At 38.3% G+C, this 14,346-nt stretch overlaps 1 protein-coding gene across 3 annotated transcripts; it reads left to right on the plus strand.

The window, feature by feature from the left end:
- The first annotated feature begins 2,108 nt into the window (after positions 1–2,108).
- Positions 2,109–14,340, plus strand: LOC103462386 (trace amine-associated receptor 13c). 3 transcript variants are annotated; one of them, XM_017303842.1, is made up of 4 exons: positions 2,109–4,423; positions 5,929–6,570; positions 10,970–11,332; positions 11,450–14,340. In XM_017303842.1, exons 3-4 carry the CDS (start codon positions 11,050–11,052, stop codon positions 12,319–12,321), a joined length of 1,155 nt encoding a protein of 384 aa, XP_017159331.1. In that variant the 5' UTR covers positions 2,109–4,423; positions 5,929–6,570; positions 10,970–11,049; the 3' UTR covers positions 12,322–14,340. The 3 variants fall into 3 exon arrangements, with proteins under 3 accessions (XP_017159331.1, XP_008403355.1, XP_017159330.1); XM_008405133.2 differs by having other exon boundaries at positions 6,505–6,570; XM_017303841.1 differs by having other exon boundaries at positions 2,109–6,570.
- Positions 14,341–14,346: the final 6 nt, after the last annotated feature.

Below are 14,346 nucleotides of genomic sequence, written 5' to 3' on the forward strand. Positions count from 1 at the left end.
GTTCCACGTCCCAAGAGCCAGCTTCTGCAGCCGAGGATCAGACCGCCAGGGTCCCCTCCCTTCATATACAATGTTAAACATCCATGTCCATATTTAACTGGATACAAAAATGGCATCCTCCTTACATCTATAATCACTCCATTTTCCCATTTAACAACAAACTGGTCCTCCTGCAATCTTAGTCTATGTGTGATTTTCTCCATCACAAAGAACTCCTCCACAATGCTCAGTCACCGCTCCACCGTAGGCAGATCTTGTCAATACCATAATTTTGTGATGGTTTTTTTTTGTTGCTGAAAGTAATATTTGAATTACGTCGTGTGTGAGACATCCCAGGTAGAGTGTTTTACATGATCTGGGTATTCCATATCCCAATATGTTTTTCAAAATAAGACAAACATTATGCATAACAGTATGTGGTTAGCTTTTGACAGGACCAGAATATGTGCGTGTGACCTACATCAGTCTGGCCACAAAGTCTCCAGCATGGCTGTGAACTGGATACCATCCTGGTCCTGATCTTTGGTGTTATAAAAAATCTAATCATGTTTTTCCAATTAAATTCCCTCCAAACACAGGAGCAGTTGGCTGTGCACTGCATTTTACAAATTTTAAACCATTCCTCCTCGCTTATAGGTTCCTTCAGTTCCTCTTCCCATTTTTCTTTAATGTACATAGTAGATGTCTTCCTACCTGCCATCAGTCCCTGATACAGTGCTGAAATAACTTGGAATTTATTTCCTTCATAGGCCTTATGAAATATCTCTATTATTTTACTTACGCTGGTTTTTATCTCTTTCTCATAATAATCTTTCATTTGCAAGTATCTATACTGGTCTTGGTCCTCCAGTTCATATTTTTCCTTTAAGCTATTAAAACTCAGCAGTTTGCCCTTTTCAGCCAATTTACACATTGCTGTGGCACCTTTATTTGCCCATTGTTTGAAACCTATATCATAAATACCTGGTTTAAACCTCGGATCCCAAGCAAACCAGCTCAAACTCCTTGTTTCCTTCTCTAACTTGTAATTATCAATTACTGTGTTCCATATTTCAATTGTAGTCTTAGTTATTGAATCTAAATTATTGCTTAATTTGCCTAAGAGTATTTACAGTGCGCTGTAAAGAGTATTTACGTAGCCGCTCCTTTTCAGCGTGCTGTGCGTTTCTGGTGCTGAGATATTTATATCTGTTGAAAGATAAAAGACTGATCTGTAAATTTCTGTTTGGCACATGAAAACAGGATTCCCAGTATTTCGAAATGAGCTGCAAAATTGTGAAATCTTGCAACAGGTTGTTTGGTCTGTTTGATAGTCTCTACAGTGTCAGAATGAGAAGAAAATACAACAAAACTTTTAAAGTGCAATTCATGAGCTTCTCTTGTAAAATAAAGAATGAGAAAATGTTGCATAACAAAACAGGGCAAAACAAAAGGTTGTGTCTTGTTTTATTATATAAATTTAGTTCACCTCCTTTTAGTTCATGTTAAAGAGACTGAAAATCTTTTAAATCATGGTTTTGCATCACAGTTTACGGAAAATAAAGCCAGGTTGCAGCTTACTGTGCATTCCACAATTTACTGAAGATAAGGCAAATATTGCCTCATTAGGTCTTCCTGCGTGAAACAACAACAGAGTGTATTTTGATTTTCCTGGCAGTATTTAAATATGCCAGCAGTCTGACAGAAAATGGCTTCAAAGTATAAAGTCCAACAATCCCGTCTTGCATATTTATTTGCAAAAGGTCACGGATGGGCTTGAGAGTTTCATGACTAATGGGAGATAATTCAACCTAATTTGAAGTCCTGTGACATAGACAAAATAGAAAAAAGAAAGAAGGAAAAAAAAGTCACAAAGGAGTTCTACTCTTGTTTTTCATCTTTAAATAATAATTGTTCTTACAAGATATCATTCAAACGATAAATTATGACAAAACTGATATTTAGAGATACAAAACAAAGCAATAAAAAGTGAATGGCGCTTTCAAGAATTGGAAAATCAAAAGCTAAGCACACCGGGTCATAGATATAAAATACATTCAGCCTTGTTCAGAATGTGTATTTTATTAGTATGAAGATTATACAGTCAATTCATGTACAGAGGTCAAAGGTTTTTCTTCTCTACAGTCAGTCTCAATTTGACTCACATGTGAGGAATGTCACTGAGAGAAAACTGGAGTTTTAACTGAGGGAGAAGATTTATTCTAGGTTCTTTTGAATGTGGTGTAGCGTTTTAAATTGGCTTTGCAGCCTGGGCTCATGACTGGTAACGAGAAAAAAAAATAAACAGGCGCTCTTCTCAAATGAAGTCATTTTATTCTGGTGGTGTTAAACACTGCAGCCATGGCTGACCTGAGGCAAAAACATTCCCAGCCTGATTTCACACAGGAGCTCTTCAGCTAGAAATTTGCTCACACCTTTTAGAAATCTTGAGTTTATAGTCTTCGTTGTTTCAGGAGGTTCAGACTCCATGTGATGCCATAAATGTGTTTAACTCCTGAATTTAAGGCGTTTTTCCACTCATCTGACATGATAGCTACTGTAGTTTGTTTGCATGTCGCCAGTTGGCTACACAATGAATGAACATGGCAACTGTAGACATTTCATTTACTCACCTCTTCAAAATAAAGCAAAAATGATTCATGTGCATAAAAGGCAGAAAACCATGCCTTTTTCAATTTCACATAATGTGCAGTACTGCCCGCAAAAGTACTTAAAGCCCTTGATTTTTATCCATTTATTTACTTTTACATTTTCTCAAGCAAAATCCTAAAACTAGGTATATGTTTTTACGAGATAAACCAACACACAGCAGTGGATAATTGCAAAGTGGAAGCAAATTCAAGACTTTTAATTCTGACAAATCTCTGGTAAGTGCAGCATTTTGCTCTGACGAATATAGCAATCGAGTTTACAGACACAAGTTGGACATTTGTTGATACCCCAAATATTCAGATGATCTGTACAAGACAGCTTCTTTACTTTTATGCATATTAGATTTACAGTTTGGCTATTTTACTGGGTAAAAAAATGTTACATATAAAGAAAATCTTGACTATTTTAACGGAGGCACACTAAAGGTACAAACTAAAACATAACCCAAAGTGCATGCATGAAAAACGACAGATATAACTATATATAGGTCTCTGTTTTGGTCTGTAATGTAACATTAGTTTAATTTGACCAGACTCACAGGCATTATAAACCCAAGGGCTTCAAATGTAATTTATTCAGCTGAATGTTTCCTGTTTTGTATTAAATTATTCCTGGTATGACTTTTAACGGAGCTGTTTTTGCAGCATGTTCCTGAAATGTGCCACCAACCATGATGTACAATAACAAGCTTCTGCCCTTTCATGTGTCTCCAAAAAGAGGCCAGGTCAGTTCTTGTTGGAAAGCAGAATCAGATATACAGTATGACCCTTATTCTACAGCAAGGGGACGTGTCCTATGGTTATTTATTTGGCAGGTTTACAAAAACGCTTGAGGATTGAGGTTACATAACACGGTTCCACATGGGCATTGCTGTATGTTGCTTCACTTTGGCCACATAATTACTTCTTCAGCTTTCAAACAGCCCTGCTGAAACTTTGACTTTCTGCTTCTGTGTGGCAGTGGGGCTTTAGATCTGATGTCCAGGTTTTTCCAGTTGTTCTTAAAGGCAGGATCTCATGGGGACGCAGTTATCCCTGAGGTAATAACACAGAGGATGGATGTGGACGCTGTGGACACTAACAAAGCCCAGAAGAGCTGGACAAATGCCCCAAGAAAGGATGTTATTAAAACAGTCAACTCCCATTAGTTGCAGTTTCTGTTATTAATTTTACACAGTTTGAACCCGTGGATATAAATAAAAGTGTGCAGCAAAGAAAGGAAGTCTTTCTCTAAACATGCTTGCGGACAAAAAGCATTCGAGCTGAGGGAAGAGTGAGCTACACAATGAGGCTAGATAAAAGAAGAGTTCAAGCCTCAAAGACACTAAACATGACAGATGTTTTGGAGTGGAGGAGATGAAAGCAGAGGGATACACATCACAGAGCAAATGTGAGAGGAAAGAGAGAAAGAAGAGCAAAACACAACTGTGGACTTTACAGCTCTAGGGAAGTGTGTGTGTGTGCATGATGAGGAGGTGGGTGAAGAGGAGAGAGGAAAGCCGTGGTTGGAGGTTTCAGAAGCAGGAGAGAGAGGTGGAGGAGGGAGATGGGAGAGGCTGGATTACAGAAGCAGAGAGCTGGAGTGTCTGAGAGGCTTTACGCTCCTGTGGAGAACGAACCACGAGGAGCAGAGCTCCTCTTCCTCCTGCTACCGGAGAGGTTCATGCTGGATTTAACTTCCACCAAGTCGACACTTTAAACCTGGATTGTGTTTCCTTTTATGCAACTTTGTCTGCACAAATGCTCCACGGTCGATGGCAGCGGAAATGGTGGTAAGATGATCCAGTTAGATGAATGTACTATCTGTTGCATCATGTTGTGTGTTTTGTAATTTGTGTTCAAGAATCATATTTATCTCCAGTGATTGTCTGAATACTGAATTACTTAAATACCAAATAATTCAGTACTAAGTATTGATTTGATTGGTTTGCGGGCAGACATAAATTGGATCATCACAATGACCTTCACTACATTGTGATAATCCAATGAATTAAAATAAGGTTTCAAAACATTAATTTAAGTTTTAATAAAGCTCATTTTTACTGTGTTTGTATTACTCGGAGTCAATAAAAATCACTCTAAAGTAATAACCAAACCTTGTGTGCTAAGACTGAAGTGTTTAATCAATGAAACTGTTGGGTGGAGTCTTGTGTAATGTCAGTCCGTTGAGTTGTGTTGCTGCCATCGACACGGCGCAGCGATGATGTTCGTTGCCAGCGTGTTAAAGAGACCAGGAGTCACTAAGAGAGAGGAAGAGGCAGGCACATGTCCAGAGTGACAACATTTTCATTTAACTCATTTCAGCTGTCAATTCAGTTCTAATCAGTGGAGTTTAGCTGCAGTCTGCAAGTTAATGTTTGAATATTAATAGCTTATTTTAATCTTGTCAATGCTCAATAAGCACTAAGAGAAGCTTGGTGGATGAAGCAGTAACGGTTTCGACTGTGTGCACTTTGAAACAAGTAATGGTATTGTATATTTTTGGTTAGTTTGTTAATATTTCCAGAATTCAAATGAAATTTTAGAAAGAAAGATTATCAGAATTGATTTATTTTATTTCTGCTAGTTTCCAAAAATACACTGTTCACCATAGAAATTGAATTATTTTTGACATATCCCACTTACTTTGGTGGTTTAATTTCCTCTTTGATGTATTCACACAGATGGGTAAAAATAATTTTATATGAGCTTTGTAAGCAAATCTGGTAAATGTACATTATTTTGTTAGGCATGCAGTCATGTATTTTTTAAGATCTTAGTTTATCTTACATTAATATTAGGTGGCTTTTCTGCATCAAATGAACTATGTATCTTTCAAATGTTGAAGTTAGTAAAAAAAAGTAAACAGAATGTAGTTCGGCCTGATTTGAAATAAAGTATTATCTAGTGCGTGTTTGTATTTTTGTAACAATTCATTTTATATGTCAACATGTACAATATATAACCTGCATGCTTTAATAGATAGCACAAAGTAATTATTCATGCAATAAAAAAAAATATGAGTCGACGTTGTTTATTTAAACAGTGAACGCAGGAATGGCGTGAAAAATGTAAGCAAGGCCATAATATGGTGACAGACACAAAACAAAAAACATGAAAGCTTCTTTGTGTGCACTTGTCAAACACAAAGGGAACCTGGACAGACAGGATGACAGGCCGAGATGTGAGGAGAAAGTCCAGATTCTGCCTGCATGCTGGATCAGAGAGAGCCTTGGGCGGTTCAGTGCAGACCCGTCCAGCACGCTTAGTACTACCCGTGACCTCTGTGTGTTTGTAGGCGACCTGGCCGGAGAGTCCTGACCGGGCCCCGGAGGTCCTCCTGCAAATGCCCGAACCCGTCAGTCAGGGACAAAGCCCTGTCAAATCTCATTCACTGCATGCATGGAAAACAGATATTCAAGCACAAAGTTCTCCAACGAACAAGAATATTCTATTTTTAAAGCAACTTCTCTCATTTTGAAGAAAGCAAATATTTGTTAGCATTCTTTAAGTGCAACACTGAAAATCGATTTCTGTATTGTGTTTAGTCTGAGGGCTTGGGAATTTCTTTAAGATACATGTGTTCAGAATAAAACTATTGAAAATAAAAGTTCATTAAAAGCATCTGTGTGCGCGGCCAACATGCAGCTGAACGCATGCAAATATATTTCTCCCTACAACTTTCACTTATTGGACATTTTCACTCTATTGTGTCACCACAAAATGTGATTAATGCTGCATTTCTCAGGCCATGCACAGTTAAATCTCTGTCTACTGGTTGTGAAGACTTTATCTTTCTAACAGCTGCATGTCGTGTGTGTGTGTGCGTGCGTGTGTGCGCGTGCATATGTGTGTGCTCTGCCTCTGCTGTTAGCTCCTTGCGTTACGACGCCTGAGGTTCTGCCGCAGGGATGACTTCCGCTTGTCATCTTTACTCAAGGTAACAGCAGAAACCTCCAAATGAGGCTGATTGTCTTTCCTCTCACAAATAATTATCTTTTTTTTTGTTGTTGTTTCTCCACTCTAATGAGCTGTAATAAGTTTAAGTAAACAAATTATGTTCATAGAGAAAAAAGCCTAAAACTGCTGAAAGCATTCCCAAAAAGAGAAGAGATAAGCCACAAAGTGTTTGCTATTTGAAATACATTATTTTCACAAGAGCTTTTTTTATTATTTTTTTAATGTTGCATGATTCTTAGATATTATATCACCTTCAAAGAAATATGAATCACAGTCAAAAACTCAAATAGATTTGACGTCAAGCTGCAAGGCCTTCCCCTTCCACCTACTCCACGCATTTCATGAGTTCAGAAGTTTATTTTTTTCTCAGAATATTTAAAGTCAGCTCTCTCAAGGCCTGGCTTTGATGAGTTTCTTCACTGTTGCTGGTTGGAAAACTCAATTTACAGAGAATAAAAGAAACTGTTTGATTCCCTCATCATCATCTGCCTTCCTCTTTCTTAATAGAAAATATTTTAACAAAAAGTCAAAATCAGTTTGTTCTTTCTCTGAACTAAATTAGAAAGTCTTTAAGCGCATATGCAAGAAATACAACGAAACTAAATTGAGCGTTTAAAACAAAACATCACCTTCTCTCCTCAGAGTGTTTACAGGTAAAACTTTTCTCTACACCCTAAAAAAAGATCTAAAATAAACCCACATTAGAAATAAACCCTATAATGTTTGACACATAGATTAATTTTCTTAATCAGTCTTGAAAACTTGAGCAACAAGAGAATATACCATTGAGATGTTTGTTAATGTTAATAAATGATGAATTGGCTTAAAAAAATATTCAAATCTCCAACTCTCACTGCAGAAGATTATTCAAAGTAAGATTGGGCTTCCACAATAACTGAAGCAGGAAAATGAAATAGAATATGAGCATGTCTTATTCAGGTAAGTCTTTACTGTGCATGTCCTTAACATGAGCATGGAGCATTTTTTTACAACACGTTCAGTACATAGATTTCTCCATATAGGACACCGAGTGAAGGAGTCCTTTCTGAATATCATGCTGCCTTCTCTGAATGCTACTGTGATGAGAAGTAAATCGAACCACAGAAAATAGGATCAGTCAATCGGGCAATCAGTGAGTGATTTCATCAGGGCTCTGTGTAATCTCACCTCAGGCGGCTACACAGCCCACTAGGAGGTGTGCACATATTTTTGAGACCATAACGAGAGTGGGCATCCTGAAAGCAGACATATGAATGTACAACAAAAACAAGAACAGGAAACAAACACATCTATTCATTTTACTTTTGCTTTGCAACATTGACGTAATAATTAGAGGTGAAATGTTTCCTTTGGAGTATCGAAATCTGATCAGAAGCTCTTTCATGGCATTTTTCACATTGAATGTAGTTAGTAAACTAACAGAGACAAATCAATTAGTTCATGAAATTATATAAAACTGTGATTTATAATAATGTTATTGCTTCATAACAAATTAAAAAATAATTTGGAGCAAAAGAGGATGATACTTGAAGCAATGTGTTAAAAATACTGAACGTTTGGATCGAAACTCCAGACCACATGTACTGAACTGCAAGCAAACTTACAGGATTCCTGAGAAAAATCTGGTCTTTTTTAATGTCACTTATTTTAACATTAGCAACAAAACAGAATTTGTTTTTAAAAATCACACACAAAACTCAAGCTCAGTTGAATGGCTCATAGAGTGGATCAATCGTATAAGGAACAGCAGGGTTGGATTTCAGTAAAGGTCTGTCAGATGTTACAACAACAACTTCAGTTTAAAAGCCCATGGAGTGCGGTATGCCCTTTTGCAGATAATTCTTTTTGCACCTGGCATCTAATTGTGTTAGATGCCAGAGACACATCAAGAACGCTCAGAAGTGGCAAGTCTGACAGGGAAAGATTTTTTAAATAAAGTTTTTTGTGGCCTGAGTGGCTCTTTATTTGCAGTATTCAGAAAGAGAAGGAGGAAACGCATGTAACAAATATCACAGGACAGGGACAATATTTGTGAAAATGTTCCTTTAGTTTTTGAACATTTAACATGATGAAAAATAGCTTTCGCTTCTACTGCGGTTAGCACTATAACATTTGGCAAATAAGGCTGCACCTTTGTATCTGGACAGAATGTACTGAAATAGTAATGTCCCTCTGGGATTAATAAAGTATATTCATTCATTCATTCATTCATTCATTCATTCATTCATTCATTCATTCATTCATTCATTCATGCATTTTCTGCTGAGTACTAAAAACAAATGCAACTTTATAGTACAAAGGGAATGCACAATGATTAGATAAATGATGGCCATCTATTCATACTTTGTTATTTAGTAGATTTTAAAGTGATGAAAGATGAAAATGTATATTTTAATATAAAATATTTTCTAGGGTTAAGGGTCACAGCCACTAGCCAGTAGCTAAAATCTGCAAATAGTTGAGATTCCCTCTAAAAACATTCACAATTGTCTATTTTAATAATTCAAACAAAGAATATAGCTTACAATCCATTAATATACACCATGGAAACCATCTAATATGTAAAGTTTTCCTTTCGATATTAGGAAGACTTCTGATCAACATGTGGATAAGGCATAAATATATATTTTTAGTTGTCAGACACAGGAATCACACAAAGTTTGACATATAATGTGCTTGAGAACGATTTCGCATGAAAATGATTTGTTCTAAGAAATTTGCTGTTGGATGATTTTTTTTTTCTTTTGTATCTATACTACTGTCACAATAATTCAGATGAAGCCAATTTTGTCACAAACATATAATGCAGCTGTCTGCCATATTCTTTTGTTTTATCCCACAAACTTGAAGACAATTATCCATAAGTGAGACTCAGGCTGAACAGGCTTTGGTTGGAAGTTGATAAAATATTATCCGTTCTCTGGATTTTCATGAAATACAGAACAGCACGACGGTGTAGCAAGAGCATATTTCTGTGATTGTTTGAACTCTAATTCTTTAAATAATTGAGTCTTTGGTAGTTGCTCTTGTTGCTCTAAGCTAATCCACAAACATTGCTTCGGTTTTTGCCCTGGTCTGAATATGTCCGCTTCTGTTACTCTGTGTTTTCGTGGATGAGTGTACCCTCCTGCTCTCCAGCCCACTGAACAGCACAGATGATGGAAGGACCCGTGTATTTAGTTGTCAGCTGTGAAAGACATTTGGTCCTGAACTTGGAGTTTGGGCACTGACAGGATTGATGCCTCAAACTGTGTTAGAGTCAAGGAATAGCAAGTAACCACAATAGAAAGGCAATAAAACCAAGGGGTACCCCTAGACTAGATTATAATTCACGATAGCACAACCGTGGCTTCAAAAATATTCTTTTAAATATTCATTCTTAAGCATATTCAGTTGAATAGGTTAAAGTCAGTCCTTTTCTGTCATTCTATCGATCTATCTATCAAACAAAATGAAAAGCTGAACACTGTGAATCCCAAACAATTAACCTCACTAAACATGAACACACACACTGAACGTAAGAATAAAAGCAGAAGACCTTTAAAAATTACAGACTTACTTTAAATATATGGCAGGATGTGATATTTCTCAAAATTCACTTCATTCTCTTTCATAAAGGGAACTTGCTAGGCCAATGTAGCCCATGCATTTCCATACACCATCATACAAAGAAGGGAAAGACGTGTGACAGAAGCGTTTAATTTGAAAATGGTCCATACCCAGATATAACATAGTAAGAGACCTATTGTTTTTTTTTTTTATTTCTGTCTTCCGCTAGAACATTTTGTCACCTCCCTAGTTCATGTAAGAATTTTTTTTTTTCCCAAGGTGTCAAATCTGTCAGTCAAGAAGTGGATTCTCAGACTAATGCTTTGATGCATAAAACAAATAAGAAACTTGTCAAAATATTACCTTCAAATAAAATTCTACAGTTTTGGTTTTCTTGCTAAAAGCTTTTTGAGAGATTCTGAAAGTGCTTTGCCATTTACAGCAGATAACTATAAATGATGTTTGTGTCCTTGTCAAAGGACAAGGTGCAGTTCTGAGAAAAGTAGTAACAGAAAAAATTGAAGTCACTGTGTGCACTTCACAATAGGTGAAATACTAATTTGGTTTGAAGTTAAGAGGAGAGTTTGTGTCCTTGGACAATCGTTACAAACAGCTTGATTAGGTTCAGCAAAGTAGATGTGGTGTCAGTACCTCTACATGCACTCATCTGAAAGTTTCTCTTGATATATATTATGCAAAGTATGAAAATAAACAAGAAAAACACGCAGCAAAAATCGACCACCACATGATTATTACATTGTCAAAATCTAGCCAAAAATGAATGACTGAAAATGCCTTTTTATGATTTTTTTTCTGCTATTTTTTTCTAGGAAGGCCAACCACTTCACATCATGGTTTCCTGAGCCAGTTTTCTGCCAACACTTCACAGAGATTATTACCACTCTGGGCCATGACTGAGCTGCTTCCCAACACCAGCATTCCCGTGGGCACCGCAGCTCTCCTGGTGACCTCTGACTGTCCGTTTAACCTCACTGCGGCTGCGCAGACGGGACATGGCTCGGGCCAGTCACTTCCACCCCTCTGCACCTTCTGCTGCTGTGGGATGCTCAACCGCACCCTTGCGGTGGCGTTCATGGTCAGCCTGGCGTTTGCTATTGTGGTTGGAAATGTGGTTACTCTGACAGTCTTTGTGCAAACTAGGCAGTCGAGAACACCACAAGGGTACTTGAAAGGTAACTGTATTTTTTTTTTCTCATGAGATAAAGTTGACCACATGTGATTAAAAACCTGGTTCCCAACCATTTAAACTAAATATTACTATTTTTTTTCTTTGTTAATCTTGTTGACAGTGTCCCTGGCCATAGCAGACATGATGGTGGGTGTTATCGTGGTTCCTTTCTCTGTTTTCACTGAAATCTCTCTGATGGTGACCAGCGCTCCTCCCTTGTGGTACCAGGGTGGTACATCGGCATCCTTCAGCGACATGGGGAGCCCCTGGCAGCCCTGCATGCTCATTGGTCCCGTGTTTGCGGGATGCACCTTTGTCTCCATCAGCACCATCTTCCTGATGACCCTGGAGCGCAGCGTGGCCATCCTGTGGCCGCTCCACAAAGACGCGCTGGTGACCAGAAGACGAACGCTGCTCCTCATCCTGCTGTCCTGGGCAGCCAGCTTCCTGCTGGCTCTCGCCCCTCTCATCTTCAGCAGCAACTTCACTTTGGAGTACAATGAGTGCAGTCGCATGTGCAACTACGCCCCACTGTTGTTTGGCGGCCGGCTCCCGCCTGACGCCAACATTTTGCTGCTGTTCCCAGCATTCGACTTCACACTTCTGGGTGGCACATTAGCAGTTAATATTGTGTCCTTCACAAGCATCCGCCGATACACCCAAAAACGCAAACTGCTCTCAGAGGGGAGTCTGAGTGACGGAGGAGGAGGAGGATGCTCCCACAGACCATCATTCTCAGACATTAAGGCTGCAAAGACAATTGGCATACTGACATTTGCCTTCACAGCATCCTTCTCTCCAATCGCGGTGTTTGTGCTCGGAAATGTGGTGGGATACACGTGGTGCAACTTTTCTTTTCTCGCCTTCTGGATTCTGACAGGAAACAGCTGCTGTAATGTCATCATCTACAGTGTGAGGGACCACCGCTTCAGGAAGGGGGTGACCCTGCTTTTTCAAAGAGAGCAGTCCCCTCCCCACGGTGAGAAGACCTGAGGACCGTGTTAATTTATTCTGTTTTCGCAAGCACAGTTTTTGTGGCTTTGGTCCAAAATATTAAATGATTGCAATCATTTTGTCCAAATGAGGATCGATGTGCAGCGTCGAGGCTTTGCACAAGGGAGAAAATGTGGAAACAGTCCATGTTTTCTCCAGATCTGCTCCAGATCTGGGCAGTCATGCAGGTTGGGAGCTTTTACCATAAAGATGCATATTCAAGTCCAGTCGCAAACAAATTCAGGTGAATCAACCACAGGTCAACGTTTTCAGAGTTGCATGAATGTTTCAAGTTGCAGTAACACTTACTCAGCTGAGAATGTAGTAAAATTGAGGAGATCATGATTTTCAGTTGCAAGTCAGAGTTGAAGATGCCATGATTTTAACTTTCAGACACATTCAAAGATTGTAAGAATGCCGTTCTTGGTTTTGCCATACAGAGTCAAAGAGTGGTGAAGTTCATCATTATAAATTGCTATTATTTCAGAGGAAATGACAGATCTCTTCATCTCATTAAGATATGAGTCTATTCATAAACTAAAGGTGAATCACTGTAAGGTCACAATGAAGGTGAAAATATCCAAAACTGCAGTTCACTGATTGACCACTGGATGCCAGCTTTGAAAGCAGAAGGAAAAATTATTTGCGGTAATTTTTTGTTGTTCTTTTGCACTGCCTTGCAAAGACATTACTGCACTTTGAAGTTGTCCATGTTTTGTCATACTAAAACCTCAACACCAACCTAATTCTGTTCTTATCAACCTTTTTGACAAAAAAAAGCACAACCAGTTGCTGTCAGAAGTCGCCTAATTGTTAAATACAATCAATCTGTGCATAATTTAATATCTGTTTAAAACCAGGACTGCATCCATGAAAACTGGGTTAATTATATAACTGAAATGATTTAAAATGTGTTAGGTATTGATCTAAGAGCCAAATCCTTACTGTAACTGCTGCCTAATAGAAATACACAATATCCAATGATTTTTAATAAAATCCCATACTGACTCATCCTGCCTACTTTTAAATTTTAGTCATCGTGGCTCTTTGAAAAACTTATGAAGTCACTCTTGCTCTTTCTGTGGCTTTTAGTGAACTGTCTGTAACTGATCCCAGAACAAGTCAATTTTACTAATTTCCTTCAGGCGGATTATGTTAAAACTGGACACTTCTGTTTTCATTCTGGAAGCAGCTAAAAGCAAGAGTGATTTATTTTGGTGTTTTTCTGGGTAGGAGTGAGTATCGAGTGAAGCAGGTCGGGTATCTTGGTATCAGGTCTTAATGAGAAGAAGCAGGAGATGGTTTGACACATCAGAGCTTCATCTGCAGTAAGATTGGCTTTCCTCCAGTCTGTTGTTTTGAACAGCTAAACAAAAAGGCTAACCTCACACTTTTTGGTACGTCTGCATTCAAGACATCACCTGTAGTCATGAGATGTGGATTGGAACTAAAATAATAAGGAGCCTGACACAAGTGGCTGAAATGAATTTCATCAAGTTGAAGGCATGGCTCCACCCTAAACTTAAGGAGAGGAACTTCATTATACTGAAAAAGAAATGCTGCTCCTCTTCATCAACAAGAGCCATCGAGCTCTGGAGAGGATAGGGACAAAAACGGTTTTGTTCCCGTCCTGGATCTGTTATTTCTGCAATCCAGCTACTAAGTCAGCTGGTCAGGATACTCATTTGTCATTGAACTCTATGGTAATTAAAAAATGTTTGTACAAAGATTTCATACACAATTATTTCTCTGGATAAAAACACAGTTAGACTCTCTGAGATTTTTGTATTTTGTATGAATTTTTATCTCCAGTTTGCTAACATGCGTCACTATAAAGAGTGATAACTTAGCACTATTGCCTCCCAGAAAGGAGGAGGAGGGGCCACCAGAGTTTCTGTGTGGAGTTTGTATTTTCTGATACAAGCATGAATAGATTCTCTTCGTCCTACCCCCGACAAACATGCATGTTATGTTAAGTGGACACTCTAACTTGCTCCCAGGAGTGAGTGTGTGTGTGTGTGTGTG

Source organism: Poecilia reticulata, linkage group LG3 (genome assembly GCF_000633615.1).
Source record: "Poecilia reticulata strain Guanapo linkage group LG3, Guppy_female_1.0+MT, whole genome shotgun sequence".
Classification (NCBI taxonomy): Eukaryota; Metazoa; Chordata; class Actinopteri; order Cyprinodontiformes; family Poeciliidae; genus Poecilia; species Poecilia reticulata.